Source organism: Natrix helvetica (assembly GCF_964273705.1).
Source record: "Natrix helvetica genome assembly, chromosome: 2".
Classification (NCBI taxonomy): domain Eukaryota; kingdom Metazoa; phylum Chordata; class Lepidosauria; order Squamata; family Natricidae; genus Natrix; species Natrix helvetica.
Genome location: NC_138552.1, coordinates 50,727,667 through 50,745,676, shown reverse-complemented (window position 1 = coordinate 50,745,676; position 18,010 = coordinate 50,727,667). Strand labels below are relative to the sequence as shown.

At 37.2% G+C, this 18,010-nt stretch overlaps 1 protein-coding gene across 1 annotated transcript in view; it reads left to right on the top strand.

Annotated features, from left to right (window-relative positions):
* FBXL17 (F-box and leucine rich repeat protein 17) overlaps positions 1-17,359 on the top strand; it is a 138,576-nt gene extending 121,217 nt beyond the window's left edge. Inside the window, exons 8-9 of the mRNA XM_081942302.1 lie at positions 7,534-7,676; positions 16,277-17,359. Of these exons, the coding sequence (XP_081798428.1) occupies positions 7,534-7,676; positions 16,277-16,414 (281 nt within the window). The 3' untranslated portion in view covers positions 16,415-17,359. The remainder of the gene's footprint in view (positions 1-7,533; positions 7,677-16,276) is intronic.
* The last annotated feature ends 651 nt before the right edge of the window (positions 17,360-18,010 follow it).

The following is an 18,010-nucleotide window of genomic DNA, read 5'->3' as shown; positions in this document are numbered from 1 at the left end:
GATAGATAGTTTGGATTCTCAATTTTTTGTTTTCCTTTTTCCCCCTCCAATCAAGAGTTATTTACAGCTATGATTCCAAGAGCAGGTATTTAGCCGATTCCTCTCAGCTGCCGGTGCATGGCTTGCCTTACCAGGTTGCAGGGCCACCACCACCATGAACCTCTAAAATACAACAGGCAGTTCTAGTGCAGTGCCCTAGATCGGACTGTTCTCTTTGGTATTCCAGTGAACCTTTTTGTCGGCACTGGGCACGTCGGATTCAAATTTTGTGCCAACAGCAAGCCAACATCTTTTTTTGCCATGAGTTCATGGAGTGGATTCAAAGGCTGTTTTTGGCACCGCAGAGCCATTTGCTGGTTTGTGCCATTTTTGCCTCTCCACGATTACAGAGATCTGATGAATGGAGCTACAATCGGCGGGCCTTCCTTCCCCCAGGATCAAACTTAACCAATGGCAAAGGCCTGAAGTCCTCCCCAGTCCTGCTAGGTCTCATTGTCAGCCAGTTTGTCCTCATGGCCTGATTTCCATTTCAAAATGGCGGAGAGAGGCCTGTCAGAGAATGGCAACCAGACCGGAGCATCAACCAGCCAACACCCAGTCCACATGCCCCATCCCAGAAGGGCTGGTACAACTACCAGGGAGGCCCCGAGGGGAGTTATACCCCAACATTCTTCCAGAAAGAAATCCAAGGTCCTTGACAGGGATTCCAGAAGATGCCAGAAGGCATCGGAAAAGCAGTTTGCAAAGTTCCAAAGACAAATCATAGCAGAAGCCCCAAGATATTCCTCCTGGGGAGATGGAAATTGACTGTCCGTTGCAATCTGAGCCTTCCCTTTCCTTAATAGGGGAAGAACACCAAGATTGGTCACCAGATGGCACCACAGGGGCCCATGGTTTTCAAGCAGCCTCCCTTGTGGAGGAATTTGCCCCCTTTGCCTGCACAGTACTAGCAGAACTGGAGGCAACTGGCCTAGTTAGGTATCCAGCCCTGGAGGCTACATTCACCACCACTATGGCAGGGCTCCGTCCAATGGAGGATCAGGGTCCAGCTCTTTCCCAGGAGATGTGCAACATCATCTCCCGAGCCATTTCTCAAGGGATCACTGAAAGTCTCCAACAATGAGACCAGCACCCTGCCCATCTTGCTCCTACCTGTTTGCTAGTACAAGGGTCCCCATGATAGGGCACTACCCTCTCTGTGCAATGAGGAGTCCATTTGGGGAGAGGAAGAACAAGCTGACCAAGAACTATCGGAGGACGAGGGTCTTACTCCGGACAAACCCGCCTTCACCGTTCTGTTTAAGCCGGCCTTGTTCAAATCCCTTCTGTACAAGGCCAAGACCACCACCCACATGGGTGTGCTGGGTGGACCTGAAGAGGTGACTAAGGATCTTCAGGATCCTAGTGAAGGGTTGTTTAACAAACCAGCTCTGGTGCAGGAAATTATTCCCTCTCCTAAGCTGTTTGTAGATGTGATCCGATATCAGTGATTACAGCCAGGTTCCCTAGCAGCACCCAGTGGAAATGACAAGAGGCTCTACACTGTTGACCCAAGCCTCAAGGAGCTACTACAGTTGCCCTCCTTAGATGCCCCAGTGGTGTCTCTGACTTTGGCTTCAATTCAAATATTCTGTGGACGCTACCCTAAATGCGGCCAAGTTTGCATCCAGGGCCTTAACGTCCAACGTTACTTTGTGTCACCTCCTGTGGCTACGCCATTGGCATATGGACATGAGTCAAAGTGGAAGTTTGCTTCTGCTCCCTTTAAGGAAGGTAATCTGTTTGGGGAGTTTCTAGAACCTATTTTTGGTGCCCAATGTGAGATGATAACCATGGATCCGTGGGTTCTACGAACCATAAAGCTGGATCTTACATTGGAGTTCATCTCCATGCCCCCAAGGCACTTCATTTGGTGCCCCTCCCCTGCCTGCCCCTCCAAAAAGGGTCTCATGGAAGAAGAAATTCATCATCTATTAGAGATCAGGGCCAAGAGCAGGTCTCTGTAGGACAGGAGGGACTAGACCTCTACTTGATCCTCTTCCTAGTACCAAAAAATGCAGGGGTGGTGGTGAAGAGCCATCCTCAATTTGAAGAATGTCAACATACACCTGGTGTACAAGCACTTCAAAATGCAATCCCTTCAATCTATCCTGGGATGCATTCGAGAAGGCGATCTCTTAACATCGATAGATCTAAAGGAAGCTTATCTTCATGTCCCAATTTGGCCATCCCACAGAACGTTCCTAAGGTTCTATTACCAATTACCAATACAGAGCCTTGCTGTTCGGCCTGTCATAAGCACCCAGAACCTTTACCAAATTGTTAGCTGTGGTTGCAGCACCCCTCAGGTCAAGCTCCATAAGACTCCAATGCTACCTGGATGACATCCTTGTCCAGTCATCGTCCCTCCCACAGGCAAGGCACAACCTCCGACTTACCATACAGACACTCCAGGAACATGGATTCTCTGTAAACCTGGAGCCATCTAAGCCCCACTACCAGACTGCTACACCTGGGTGTGGTGATAGACACCACATCCTGCAAAGTTTTTTTCTCCTAGGAACTTCTAGTCAGCATCAGAGATCTAGTGAGCTGCGTTCAGGTGCTACAAACACTTGTCAATTGTTCTTCTTTCCCAGCTTCTGGGAAAGATGATCTCGTGCATTGCAATAGTTCCTTGGGCACGTCTGCACAAAAGAACCCTGCAGTGGTTCCTCCTACTATACCAGAGAGTCGGCACCAGGAGTTCCAGCATGAAGGTTTGCATTACGCCGAAAGTCCTTTGTTCCCTCCACTGGTGGCAGTCTCCAGCCATGACAAAGAGCTGCCTGTTCAAGGAGCCCAGCCGCTTTACCATTACATCGGATGCCAGCCTATTCGGCTGGGGCCTCCACCTCAGATTCAAGTAACTTAGGGAAGGTGGTCCCTAGAGGAACTAATAAACAATATGAATTGGCTGGAGCTGAAAGCAGCGCGGCTGGCCTTTCGCCACTTCCACTTGGAAATACATGACTGCCATGTTCTCCTATTGATGGACAATGTGGTAACCAAACCACATCATGTCAATTGTCAAGGGAGCACTCGGTGCAAGTCCCCCATGGAGAAGGCAGAGGCTCTGGGACTCTGGGTGTAGCAATACATCCAATCCATGAGAGCAGAGCACATCTCTGGAGTAGACAACGTACAAGGGGATTGGCTGGGCAGGACCACCATTGATCCTCAAAATGGTGCCTGCACCCCAGATCTATTCCAGCAACTGTCGGCACGGTTTGGCCAACCCACAGTCAACCTATTTGCCTGGCCGGAGAACACCCATCTTCCCAACTTTTTATCCAAGTTCTAGACACCAGGAGCAGAGCGTGTCAATGCCTTCTACTGCCGTTGCTTTCCTGCCACTCCTTCTCATCCCCAGGGTGATCAGGAAGATCTTGGCAGAGGGGGCAGAAATTCTTTTAGTCTCTCCCCATTGGCCCAGGTGACCCTGGTACACCAACCTTGTCAGCCTATCCGTGACCGGACCCTGGATAATTCCCCAGGATAAGGTTTCTCTCAGCCAAGGGGGTCTTACTCTATCCGGACCCCCAGTGGCTCCAGTTGACTCCAGTCTGGCACTTGAGGGGGAATCCTGAAGAAAGACAGACTCTCTGGCAAAGTCATCCAGACCACCCAGTAGAACAGAAGAAGAGCCAAAGCTTTTACAATTCGGTTTCTGGGCAGATAGACAGAAGATAACCCAGTGGTTCCCAAAGTGGGTGGTACCGCCCTTTGGGGGAGTGGGATGGCTTAGGGGGATGCTAAGAGGCAAGGGGGGTGGCAGGGGGGCACTAAGAGGCAAGGGGACGGCAGAGGAGTGCTGGAGGTGGCCCCCTCTAGCGAGCCATTTAGAACCAGTTCGCTCACTCACCCCCACCCATCCGGAAGCTGCTCGATCGCTTGTTCTCCCACTTGAAACGGATCAAATTACATAGAATTATGATTTTATCACACACAATTTATAGGAAAGTTCAGAGTTCGTAAGAGCAACAGAAAAATTTAAATTCCCAACAGTTTCTTTATAATTTGCAAAACCATCTTCCTGATGTGTATTTTTGCAACTGTTAATAGTTAAAAATCGATCATTGTTTGGGAAATTGCTCTTCACATTCCCTAACATATGGTTGTTTGTCTCATTCTCTCTGTGTACAAATGCAGCAACTAGTTGCAGTAGATCATAATGTACATATTTGAATTACATGCTGTAATTGTTTATTTTTAACTGAGTAAATTGTAACAGATAGAGAAACAATGCCTGCTTGTCTAGCCTGGTTTATTTCAAATAATTCCACTCTAGGTAAAAAGGCTTCCAGAACAGCTTACAAAGTTCAGTATAATTCCTATCATCAATATAATAAATTGATGCATTTGGGGCATGTGACTAATAATTCAGGCAGGAGGAAAGTCCTGTGGCACATGTCAGTCTCTGTTCGCATAATGTTGGCTATATCCCAGCCTTTCGTGAGACTACTATATAAAATATGCAAAGAACAGTTTTATTGTATTTCATTTAAAGAAAAAGGCCTACATAGAAATGCATCTGTGCATTTTCCCCTGGTATGCTTCTTGTTGGTGAATATTTTGAAAGGTAAATTATGCTGCTAAATGTGAAGAGTTCTGAAAACTACTTGAGGAGAAAGTAGTCTTTTTCAAACCCTTAGGACTGTACATTTTTATTTGCATTTCCATCACTTTAATTACTGTTTAAAGAGTTCCCGGGATGATTACATTCAACTATGTTTAAGACATTTCATCCCATTCTTTATATAGAGGAATGCTAATTAATGTTACCAGCTTTATTATTCTGCAGTAGTTGCAATTAAGGTGCAGCTGGCCAGCGACATCTTATCTTGGGATATGAGTTGCAGCTGTCATTATCTGAAAGCAATTTGATGAGTCGACAGAAGAAATTATGGTGTAAATGTTTATTTGTATGTTTCAGATATCATGGACTCAGTTAACTTCTGAGTTAACTAGCTGGGGGGGGGGGACGACCCTAAAAGTTCTAACAATTAAGAACCTCTGTAAGGGATTCTGGGACCAGTAGATTATCTCCCAAATTATGCTGTTTCATTTTTGCTTTGTCAAGTGGATAAAAAAAAGTGCAATATAATGTATGGACATGATTATGTTGTTTTAATATACTTCTCCTTTATGACCGTATATATTTATATAAATTAAGCATTTATATTTTTAATATTTCCAGGCTAATTTATTTATGGAAATTAACTAATTGCCTTACTGGTTGAGAAATTTGCTATCTAGCGTGCTGGTGAAATCAAAATATCTATTAACATAGAAGACACATGCTGAAGCCCTTAAAAAAGCAAACTTGCTGTTGATGCTTCAAACCAGTCCTTTTTCTTTTCAGCTACTTCAGGTTATAATATTAAACGGATTTGTAGCCTTTCCTTGAGATTTTCTGCACATTATTGACTTAAAAAGAATAACTACACATAAGACACACAGAGGTTTTTTTAAAAAATCAAGGTTTTTTTTCATCTTCTTCAAAGAATATCTAGACTAGATAGACAGACAGACATTTCTGGTAATTTGCAATAGTTTTTGTTTTTTGCTAGCTCTGGAAGAATATATTTTAAGATATTTTATAAATAACAGTTACGTAGAAAAGAAGTTACTTGTCACATCTTAAATTTATTTCACTAAATTAATGCTGATATTTTTAATAAGTTCTATTGGATTTTTATAGATTGTACTTGAATTATGAGATTTGAGGAATTTGTTGAAGAGATTCAATTAAGACTAATATAATTATATTGCTCCCTTTGTAAGTTGTACTGGATTTTTACTGATTGTATTTGAAAAAAATTGATAGGATTTTAAGTGGTATTATAAATTTATAATATATATTGTTATTTCTGGTAAACTTTAATGAATTTTTGCTAATTAGAATTGAGGACGTTTTAAAGATTTGTTTGATATTAGAGATCAAGAATGGTTTTTTACACTTTAAGAGGTGGCGATAAGTTTATGCTTGCTGGATAGGAAAGGAAAGTTCCCATTCTTCTCTTTTTTCCTGTTCTTTATTTTTTATAGTTTATATTAGTTTTACTTGCATTTTGTAATTTCCAATAGAGTTATTAGTAAAATATATATATATATATATATATATTAACAATCGACTAGTAAAATATATAAGAACTGGACTAGGGAGCATGTATAAACAGATAGTAAATAAAAGGAGATAGGTGATTTGGTGGCAGATAAAATCTTCTCAAATCATTTTTGTCAAAGATATTACAAACATGATAAAAAAATACCTAGAATACTGGCAAATAAATAAAAAGACTAAATAAAAATGTGTACAATTAAATGTGTACAAAAATGTGTACAATTAAGAATAGTGTCCAAATAGTGAAAAAAATGTAAAGCATTCAATTTTTTTCAATAATTATATTTCCCGAGTAATCCATCACTACTAAAAATCAATGTTTAAATAGATTAATATTCCAAGAATTAGCTTCAGAGGCCATACAATTTCTGGAATCTCCTTTCTCTGTTTCAGAAACCTTATGAAACTTAATAATTATTTGAAGAGTTCATCAAAGCTAAAGAGGTTGAGAAACTTTGCTCATCTAGCTTAAGACTGTTTATATGTAGTTTCTCCTTCAATCCTGTGAAATTAGTTGGTCTGAGAGACAATGGCTAGAATTTCTGTGTCTGAGTGTGGATCTTGTCCTAATCCAATCCATTAACCAAGGTTGTCAATGACAAGTCAGAAGTTCATAGAAATGATATAGATAACATATGAGGAGGCAAGCTCCACTTCTTGCATACTTATGTGTAACATTCCAATGCATGTTGGGAACGGACACAATCCCTAAAACACTTTTATGGATTCTACCTTCCACCTTTATTCTAAGTTATAACTATGTAAATAATTGACAAGACAGTGAAATCATATAATAAGTGGTGGAAATGCCATGAGATAGAAAGAACATAGTAGTGGACATGAAAAAAGTATCAGAAAGAAATACATAGATAGTCCTATTAAGAAAATATTAGAAATCATATTAGAAATGAAGCCACAATTCTTCTTTCTAGGGATAACTCGAAAGCATTTTAACATACCCAAAAAAATATTATTTACTAAAACATATATTCACGGCTGCGAGGATGAACTTAGCATCACATTGGAAAAGAAGAACTTTACGAAAGATACCAGACTGGAAACTAAAACTTGGAGAATAATGAGAAAATTAAGACCATATATTTAAAACAGAAGTTTAACTAAATGTAACCACTACATATTATACAGCAAGGCAAGGGTATTTTACAGTATGGATTTAAGGAGAAAAGGAACTGTGTGAAGTTCTTTGTTTATAAATAACATATACCAATCAAAGTACAACAAACAGGAAGTTCAAGAGCAAATATTTATAATGTTTGATATAATAATATTTCTGCATGTACTTATAAAATAAATGCTTGTCTAATTTATGTTACATTTCTGGTTCTGGTTTTTCTTATGTTTTATAGCCCTGATAGCCATTGGAAAATACAGTATGACAATAGAGACAGTTGATGTGGGATGGTGCAAAGAAATCACAGATCAGGGAGCCACCCAGATTGCTCAGACCAGTAAATCACTCCGATACTTGGGACTGATGAGATGTGATAAGGTAAGAAACATTGTATAAAAAAACAACATCCCCATGTGTTTTACAAGCAACAATCTTAAATCTATTCAAGCAAGACAGTAAATGCAAGTTCTGTATGTGATCTTTTGATCCTATCTGATTGTTTAATACTGATCTTATGATGCTAACATAGTTTTATATAGTTTTCACTTTCTGAATTTTCTAATTTCTGACTGATTATTATATTGAATTCATTAATTTAATAATCTGTCTAGCTTTAAAATAGAAATCTTAAAATATCCCATCCCAAAAAGAGACTAAAATATATGACTTTGTAAAAATCATAATTTTTCCTCACATTTCTTGTTCGTAAGTCATCGTTTTAAAAACAAGCGTAATATATTTACTTAAGATGACATAATTGCAATTTAACCATTATATATTTTCAATGCATTATGGACTGTTTCTTGCTTATTCAAAAACGCATTAAAATAGTTCTCCGCTTTACTTTTTTTTTTTCCTTTTAAAAACACATTGTAGGGATGAACCTTTAAAAAAATTTCTAAGCTAATGAAACCACTATTGTGTTACTATGATTTGTTTACAGAGCATAGTACTTTATACCTGAATATTTTGTGAGGGGCAGTAATTATTCAGTTCGGCTAGCAAACAATTAACGCAGTGACAAAGACAAGCAAAGTACAGGTAGTCCTTGATTCAGCAGCCACAATTGAAACCAGCAACTTGGTTATTAAGGAAATCTGTCATTAAATGAAAAAAATGACTGTGCTTAGGCTCTTATATCTGTGTTCCTTTGCTTTATGGACCTGCAAAGATCTTAAATGCGAAGATTGGTTTCAAAAAAATATTTTTTATCACTGCACTGCAAATGGTCACTATGCAAGTCAGTTGCTAAATGAAGACTGCCATCTGAGAGTCTTATTTGAGGAATAGTGATAAAAATATCTGCTTAATTCCTTGGCTTTAAGTTAGGTCTTCAATTATCTGATCAATTTTACATATTTTTATGGGTATGATTAAACTTTATTGGGCAATAGAATAAGCTTTTTCAAAAAAAGTCTATGTCTTCCCTTGAAGTACTAAAATTTCAGTGACCTTGGTGTTCTAAACAGATTTTACTATGCCATCACTTAAACCATGTATAAATCTATATACAGTATTGTCTGTATTCTTTTAATTGCTTGCTTATGTTTTCCCGACTTGCTACAAAAAGAACTGCATGCTGTGAAGGGAGACAACTTAGCTAACAAGAATAAGAATCTGTGAGAGTGTTACAGAGCAAGTAGGGAAAACTGTTCTTGATTAATGGGTAAATATATATTGGCTATCTTGATGAGAATGCTGTAAAGTGTGGCATAAGAGACACCATTGGGGGTCATTTAACTTGCTTGTTAAACCTCTGTGTTCAAGGGAAAGCTGAATAATAGCCATAAAAAGAACAAAATTCAGAAGTTGCATCCTGAATTTAAAATGTTTTAGATTCAATGTTGGCAGCTTAAGAGCTTCATTCCTCTTTCATAGTTAGAAAATAGAGAACTTTCTTCCTTAACTTTTCATATTTCATGCAGAATGTATTTATTTTTCCAACTAATGCTTTTAGACCATAATTACAATAATATTTGGCAAGTAGAAGAATATGGGTTGGACAGCATCACCACCAGATGGATTCGTAACTGGCTAACCAACCGCACTCAACATGTAGTCCTCAATGGAACTGCAGCTACATGGAGGGAGGTATGCAGTGGAGTACCCCAAGGCTCTGTTTTGGCCCCAGTACTCTTCAACATCTTTATCAATGATTTGGATGAGGGAATAAATGGGGAACTCATCAAATTTGCAGATGACACCAAGCTGGCAGGAATAGCCAACACTCCAGAAGATGGGCTAAAGATACAGAAGGATCTTGACAAACTTGAACATTGGGCACTATCTAACAAAATGAAATTCAATGGTGAAAAGAGTAAGGTTCTACATTTAGGCAACAAAAACGAAGGTACAGTATAGATGGTACCTTGCTCAACAGTAGTAATTGTGAAAGGGATCTTGGAGTCCTAGTGGACAACCATTTAAATATGAGCCAGCAGTGTGCAGCAGCTGCCAAAAAAGCCAACACAGTTCTAGGCTGCATAAACAGATGGATAGAATCAAGATCACGTGAAGTGTTAATACCACTTTATAATGCCACACTTGGAATACTGCATTCAGTTTTGGTCACCACGATGTAGAAAAGATGTGGAGACTCTAGAAAGAGTGCAGAGAAGAGCAACAAAGATGATTAGGGGACTGGAGGCTAAAACTTATGAAGAACGGTTGCAGGAACTGGGTATGTCTAGTTTAATAGAAAGAAGGACTAGGGGAGACATGATAGCAGTGTTCCAATATTTCAGGGGTTGCCACAAAGAAGAGGGAGTCAAACTATTTTCCAAGGCACCTGAGGGTAGAACAAGAAGCAATGGGTGGAAACTAATCAAGGAGAGAAGCAACTTAGAACTGAGGAGAAACTTCCTGACAGTTAGAACAATTAATCAATGGAACGGCTTGCCTCCAGAAGTTGTGAATGCCCCAACACTGGAAGTCTTTAAGAAGATGTTGGATAGCCATTTGTCTGAAACGGTATAGGGTTTCCTGCCTAGGCAGGGGGTTGGACTAGAAGACCTCCAAGGTCCCTTCCAACTCTGGTATTGTATTGTATTGTATTGTAAGTAGGAAAGGTTATTAAATGCCATTGTGACAAAAAGATGTTCAACCATGCACTTGGATGAGAGTACACCTGGGTTCAATTTTTCACTTCTTAACCTTTTTCAAAATATTGAATAATGTTGTTATACCAGATTGACACTTCCCTTTATGTGATGTTAGCAGGTATGGAAGAAAAACACATCAACACAATGACTATAAGCAATATGTAGCAAAAGATTCCAATATTCTCCCCAAAATAGTTTTATGACATAATCTACTTGAAGTCTCTTTCATGTGTACTACATATAAATTTAGAATTGCATTTATATAATTTTATTCTAGTGGGCAGTTAGTTACATGTACAGGTTGTATTAGGAATGTTCTGTTAGTAACTTTTTCCAATTTATTAGTTTAATACTAGTACAGTATTTCTAGTTTAACATTTCACCCTTACTCAATTTTGTAATATCGGGGCTATACTAGATACTCCTTTCAAACAACAGGGTACCATATGGATCAGGTGATTGAACTAGCCACTTGGGAATGAGTTAAGCTGTAAGAGAAACCACCCCTTCGTTTATTATTTTGCATACAGACTTCAGTGGTGTTTATGGCAGAACATGAAAATTACAAACTACTTCACAAGAATAATATATAAGAAATGGGTCTGAGTAAATTCACTTTGACAAAAGTAATACATCAGTATTCAGGTAGATGCTAGTCTTGTAAGGTGCCGTCACTTAGTCCATTTTTGTTGTTTTTAATCCATAATTCAGACTGAAGCACATTGTCTGCTTTAACATTTAGAAAATCCAGGATGCAGATGTTTTTCTGTGACTGTATTATTCAACTACCCCTAAGCCCTCAGCACTGAGGTAATCACTGAAACTCTGTGGAACATCTCAGCTGAATAGATCAAGTGCCTAGCACTTCACACAGAATGATTTCACAAACCTTTTATTATGTTGTAGCTACAGGCAGGAATTATAATTAGGCCACCTGAGAATGTTATTCATTCAACTATTAGGTGAAAAATATACTTAAAAATAATTGAGAAAATAATACTCAGGATATGGTACACATAAACTTGTTAAAAGCATTGAAAAGAAAGGAGATGGACATATGAAAGATTTCTAAAAAGTAGAAATCTGAATAGTGGATATAGTGAATTTGATATTTTAAGCGTATAAATAGTTCACCAGGATTATTTGTTTGTTTGTCAAATTTGTATAGCTGACCATCTCCATACCAGACTCCGGGAGAAGCCAACTCCAAAAATAAAAGTAGCAAAAACAATATAATGCTGTATAAAATCATAAAACAAAATTGATACCACTTTAATACCACTTTATAATGCCTTGGTAAGGCCACACTTGGAATACTGCATTCAGTTCTGGTCGCCACGATGTAAAAAAGATGTGGAGACTCTAGAAAGAGTGCAGAGAAGAGCAACAAAGATGATTAGGGGACTGGAGACTAAAACATATGAAGAACGGTTGCAGGAACTGGGTATGTTTAGCTTATGAGAAAGAAGGACTAGGGGAGACATGATAGCAGTGTTCCAATATTTCAGGGGTTGCCACAAAGAAGAGGGAGTCAAACTATTCTCCAAGGCACCTGAGGGTAGAACAAGAAGCAATGGGTGGAAACTAATCAAGGAGAGAAGCAACTTAGAACTGAGGAGAAATTTCCTGACAGTTAGAACAATTAATCAGTGGAACAGCTTGCCTCCAGAAGTTGTGAATGCCCCAACACTGGAAGTCTTTAAGAAGATGTTGGATAGCTATTTGTCTGAAACAGTATAGGGTTTCCTGCCTAGGCAGGGGGTTGGACTAGAAGGCCTCCAAGGTCCCTTCCAACTCTACTATTGTATTATTATTGTATATTGTAATATTAGATATTGCAATCAGGTTCTGGAATAAGAATCTGGTTTGGTTTTGTCTGTGAATTGTAGAATTTCCATAATTACCCCCAGTGCTTTTATCTGATATACATGATAATTTGTTTGTGACTTTATGTAGCCATTGCTGTCTGTTGCCACAAGTCCCATAAATGCAGATTTCTGTATTAGTTCCAAGAAAATAAGATGATATTCATTATTATCCATCAGGTTGGAGGATGGGATAGAGCCAGATCTTAAAGCTCGCAGTTATGAACCATACACATGACATGCTAATTGATACATTTGCTCTCTGATATTGGATATACAGTAGGAGATTCTAGACAAATATAACAAGAATTTCCAATATTAAATTCTCCAAATAAAGTTTTATTTAATGTGTTACAACTGCTTGTTGCAACTAGTATTTGATTTGGTCTGGTCTGGCCTTTTGCTATGAAAGAACATCCAATAAGACAACCCACATTCATCCTCTGCACTATTACAATTGCTTCATATTGTGGTGGTAGCTGGGGATGGAAATACATATGCATTACCTTATTCTAAGAAGGAGTGGGGCAGTCAGTTTTATGTAAAGCACAGAAAATGCTAGATATGAGTCTAAAAAAGGAAATACAACTAGATCTAGTTCACCAAAATTATTCACTATACTTAAACCTTTCTATCCTTACAAACCATCCTTGATTCCATCACTTATATGCATCACTTTATATACATTCTTTTATTGTTTACAAATTTCATTGATTTTTGAGGATTTCACCATTGAACTATGATTTTTTCAGTCTTACCTTTCCCCTCTTCCTTAATATATTTTCCTTCATTTTCTAATTTACTCATCCTACATTACCAAATCATCTTAATGTACTTCTTTTATACTTGTCATTCACTTTTGCATTCAATCCACATTCATTCAACACCCGTTCATATTTCTTTCTGCTTTATTAGACACACATTTTCCAAGTAGCCTATTCCCACTGCATTCAGCTTTTATTTATCTCCTGACATACAAAGTACACAGAACAATGTGCTTGTATATACCCATTTTTTGTTTCTTTTGAGAAACATTCCTTGCAACAGACCAATTACCATTCTGCCAACATTTTTATTTTCATCACAAGCACTCTTCATTCTCTCTGCCTCTTTTAATTTAACCATTCTTTGTTGTTCTGACCATGTTCTTTCCAACTTGAGGGGACCTTTTTTCTTTAGAACTCAGAACAAATTATCACTAATTTCGTTGTATTTAAGTACAATGACAATAAAGATTATACTTATACTTACACATTCCAGTTCTGCTGAACTCTTATATGATTGTTCTGAAAAAAGAAAGCCTGCAATAAAATCGTAAGGGATGCTAGATAATTTTATTCAGCAAGTAGGGCAAAGTTGATATATATCACCTTTGTAATCCCTTCAATAATTCCCAGCATGGCATATCCCATCACCAGCTTACTCTTCTGGCCACCAGGACCTTCCTTTTCTCCCTTGCCCTTACCAATTCAAATTATTGATGTGCTAGTCCATGTCCCTCTTCCCTACTAAAGTGTCAAAAATAAACAAAGCAGAGCACATCCCACTGGCCTATCCACTTTCTAGTGTGTCGCCTCCCTCTTTTCAGCTGTTGGTATATTTGGATTTTTCCCTCAGTTACACCCCATTGTCAAAACTCTTTAATTTCATATTTCAACAAAACATTCAAAACAAGTGTTTGGGTTCATGTGAAATGCATTGTTCAGTGTAGATAATAGTTCATGTATATAACATTTTGAAAATGATTATTTGCAGCTATTTTTTCCCCTATTTTTTCTCATTCCTATTTTTATAAGAGAATGCTCTCTCTTAAGTTTTGGAGCATTTTGGCCAGCATCCCACACATTCAATCTAATCCAATTTTATCTGAAATATTCTCATACTGTTCTATGCAAGTTTAGATCTCTAATTTAGAGACTACTTTGCAAACCAGGAGATCATAGCATATTTCCTATCAACCTGTAGGTACACACAATGTTGTGATACTTACTCAGGATAACTATATAGTATGTAGGCCTATCTAATTAACATCTCTTCTGCCTTTTCAGCTATTAGGTATGATCAGGCCCACACACATATATTTCTAGGTAATATACTTGTTAAAATACTGCTCAGTGTACAAAAGTATCATGTTTTCATAGAAGTTTGGGAGTTGCAGTCTCAACATCTGGAAGATGCCAACATTGGCAAAGGCTAATAAAGGCCATATGTGATCATCCACATATTGCAGTAACATTTCTGGTCAGTTTTAAAATGTGATTTATTGATATGTCTGAGCTGCCATTGAGCTTGTACCAGTACAGATTTCATTCTGATTGATTAAAAGGAGCTTCCTGTTTTTTAGACACATTCAGTGTTTCTATAATGTAGTTGTTTACAAAAGTGTTTAGAGCGTGCAGGGTCTCAGTGTACTTGAAATAGAAGTTAAACCAATTTTCAATCCAAGTTGCTCTTCAGTTGACAAATCTCCCAATGAAGATTGAATGTTTCTATTATCAAAGCAGAAGAACTGTAGATTAAACCCGTCATTTATCCCTGTCATAAAATGCAATCACTGTTCATTCTCTGCACTGCCTAGCACAATCACTTCAGTTTGCTGTTTGCTCAGGGCAGTGGGACTGGGGGAGGACGATGACGAAAGGGAAGGAAATAACAATAGTAAAGAGATATTTGAAGAGCATCTGTTGTTGTCCTTTAACATGCCCTCGCCCAAGGATTTTAAGACAATGAAATATATATTTGTGGTAAGAATGGAAAATGCCTTAGATGTGTAAATTTATTTTAGTTTAACATTGGACTCAATAAAGAAGTACAAAGTGAATAATTGTAACAGAGGAGCACCGTTAAGAGTATTTAAATTAAATATTGATGTACTTTAAAATTCAATAAAAAATTCTAAGGAAAGTTACCTAGAAGTCATGTTCTTAGGTTAATCTTGTTTTTTTAATCTAAAAAATGATGGAAGCTGTCTGGCTCTGTGATATGAACTACAATCAGCTTAAAAATAATTGACAAATTAATCCCTTCACAGCATCGCAGTTGTAGAGATGTTAAGTTTAATTAGGCCTTATTGATTGCTTTGTATGATCGAGGAATAAAGGTAATATCTCTGGTTAAGGTCTAGCACAGATATTTCTGACCTTCTAAGCTGTACATTTTAATTATTGATTGTGACGATTGCGATTATTACAGAGGGAAGACTTTAATTCTTTCGCAATGAGAAATGTGGGAGAGGGGCAAAATCCCTTCCCATGAAGATACGGGTTTTCATTGAAAGTTAAAAATATATGATTCAGATTCATAGTTACCTTTTTCTTGAATGTTGTAACAATATAGCCTGTCTAGACAATATTACAATTACTGTGAAGGATAAGATTCAGAGTTTAAATACATTTTTCTACCCAGTATTACTGCTGGAAGCCCAAGTGGCTGCTATATTACCATTTTCATGTTGTTGTGTCCCTTTCTGGCGACGTTAGTTATGATTACTGTGGATCAAAGTGTTATTGCAATGAGTTTTACCTGAAGATGCAATTAAAGAGTGTTAAGAAACCCCAACACATCTAAGATGTAGTGGACAAATTGTCTTTTAATATGATAATACTACATCAATCTTCTTCCAAATCCATCGACTTCAGGTGTGAGCGTAATTCAAGATTCTGGTTCTTGTGGTCCAATATGTGTAACTTCATTCTTATGAACCTATTAGGCTCATGTTCTTTCTAAGGCTCTGGACCCATTTCGCTGACCAGCCCACTCCCAGCATCTCACCATATCTACCCATGGAACTTATTTGCTTGGGATGTTAGACTTGCTTTACTTTTATTTCATTTTAGGCAAATTAGTAATGCTTTGAAGGTTATTGCTCCAAAAGATTTTCTGATAATTTTAAATGCAAATAATTCTGTATTTGAAAGATAGCCATTCTCTTGTTCTTGTTTAGAGTGAAATGAAAAGACAACACATGGTATTAGTAATAAATAATATATATAAATATTTCTTTTATATGTAGGTGAGTGAAGTTACTGTGGATCAATTGGTACAGCAACACCCACATATCACCTTCAGTACAGTGCTACAAGATTGCAAGCGGACCTTGGAACGGGCATACCAGATGGGTTGGATACCCAGTATGTCCGGTGCCTCTTAACTCATGTTATGGCATTAATAAAAGAGTTTTAAACTGAACTATTGAAAATGGTTAAGGATTCTTAATTCATATTTTTTGGTTTTTATTAAATATATGTTTGGTGTATGTATATGCAAGCGAGAGAGCATGAGTGTGTGGCAAATGTCTATTCAGTCTTTCAATGGAAATATCAGAAGAAAATATGCTCAGATATATTTAATTTTCTGAAATGTTTATTTGTCAGTTTTAAAAAATTGCAAATCAGTAAGATTTTGCAGAGAGCTTGCCCTTTTTTTGTAAATTAAATGTTTACATAAACTAGACTACTGTTATGTTTTTTCAAGGTATATATGTACATGATAGAAACAATTCTTTAGAGATGCATTATAAGATTTTGTTTGTTTGTTGTTTAAGAGCTTTAGGTTTTAACTTCTCAAGTGGGTTTCTTCTAGTTCTAAAGTTAGTTTCAGCAGTGTAATATGTTGTTATGCCTTTTTGTTTCATGTTTTTTCTTTATTAATAATAGTTCATAGTTCTTTTTAAATTGTAAGTTGCAATTCCTTTCCCAAACTCCCCTTAAATTGGAAGTAATAGATAATCTTAAATCAGATTATCAAAATATTGCTAACCTCTTTTGCGTTTTTGAAATGCACATTTATGAAAATTTACAAAGGTACAAAAATATAACATTTTTATGATAAATTTTATTTTGAATTGAAACTTTAATAAATGCTGGACATAAGCATAATGGCAATTTAAGCAGACTATCTGACTGGTATCTATTGGTTCTACTAAAATATTTTTTTTCAGTTGCTTGTGAATGTATGTATTTAAGTGGATATTCCTTGATTACATTTCTACATCTTTCACACTTTCCAGTTTTGTACGTCTTCATTTTAATTTTCAGCACTTTTTATTACTTAGATCTGTGAAAAGTAGTGTATCTGATTCAAGATTTCTCACTGTGTAAAGAAACCTCAGACTTGCATTTCCTGTATGCTTCTACAGCATCTCGGGGGAGAAGGAAAGAAACATCTGCCTCCACTTATAACTTCCTGTTATATCTAAATCTGCAGAATTTGTAGTTAATTGAAAGTACGGTTAAGTCAAACAAGTCAGAATCAAACTATAGTATCTGTTTCTGGCCTATTTCTTTATATATAATTTAAACAAAGATGCTTGGAGATGTATTTCTCCAAAAAATGTTCATAATTTATTTCAAACTAGAAATGAATTGTTTTGCTCTCTTTCTATGATGCCCAACTGCTCTGTGATTCAGATCTGATGTTCATAATGCATTTTTATAAAGCATTCTCTCACCCCTGCCAATTTGATAACTTTTTCAAAATACATGGAAGCTTCTGTAGGAAGTATGCAAGTCTATTCATGGGTCTTGGATTTGAGTAAAAATGTTTGCATGTGTTAATTACTTATCAAAACAAATTAGCCCATGCTCATAAATATCTTTATACTGTCATTCACTCAGGTTTACAACTATAATGATAAGTTATAATGAGATATATAAGCTCAGATGGAATCGTAACAACTTTAAAAAACGACAGCATATAAAACCATTTGCTCAAAATAATCTTTGTATGACCATGTATCTGCAGTCAT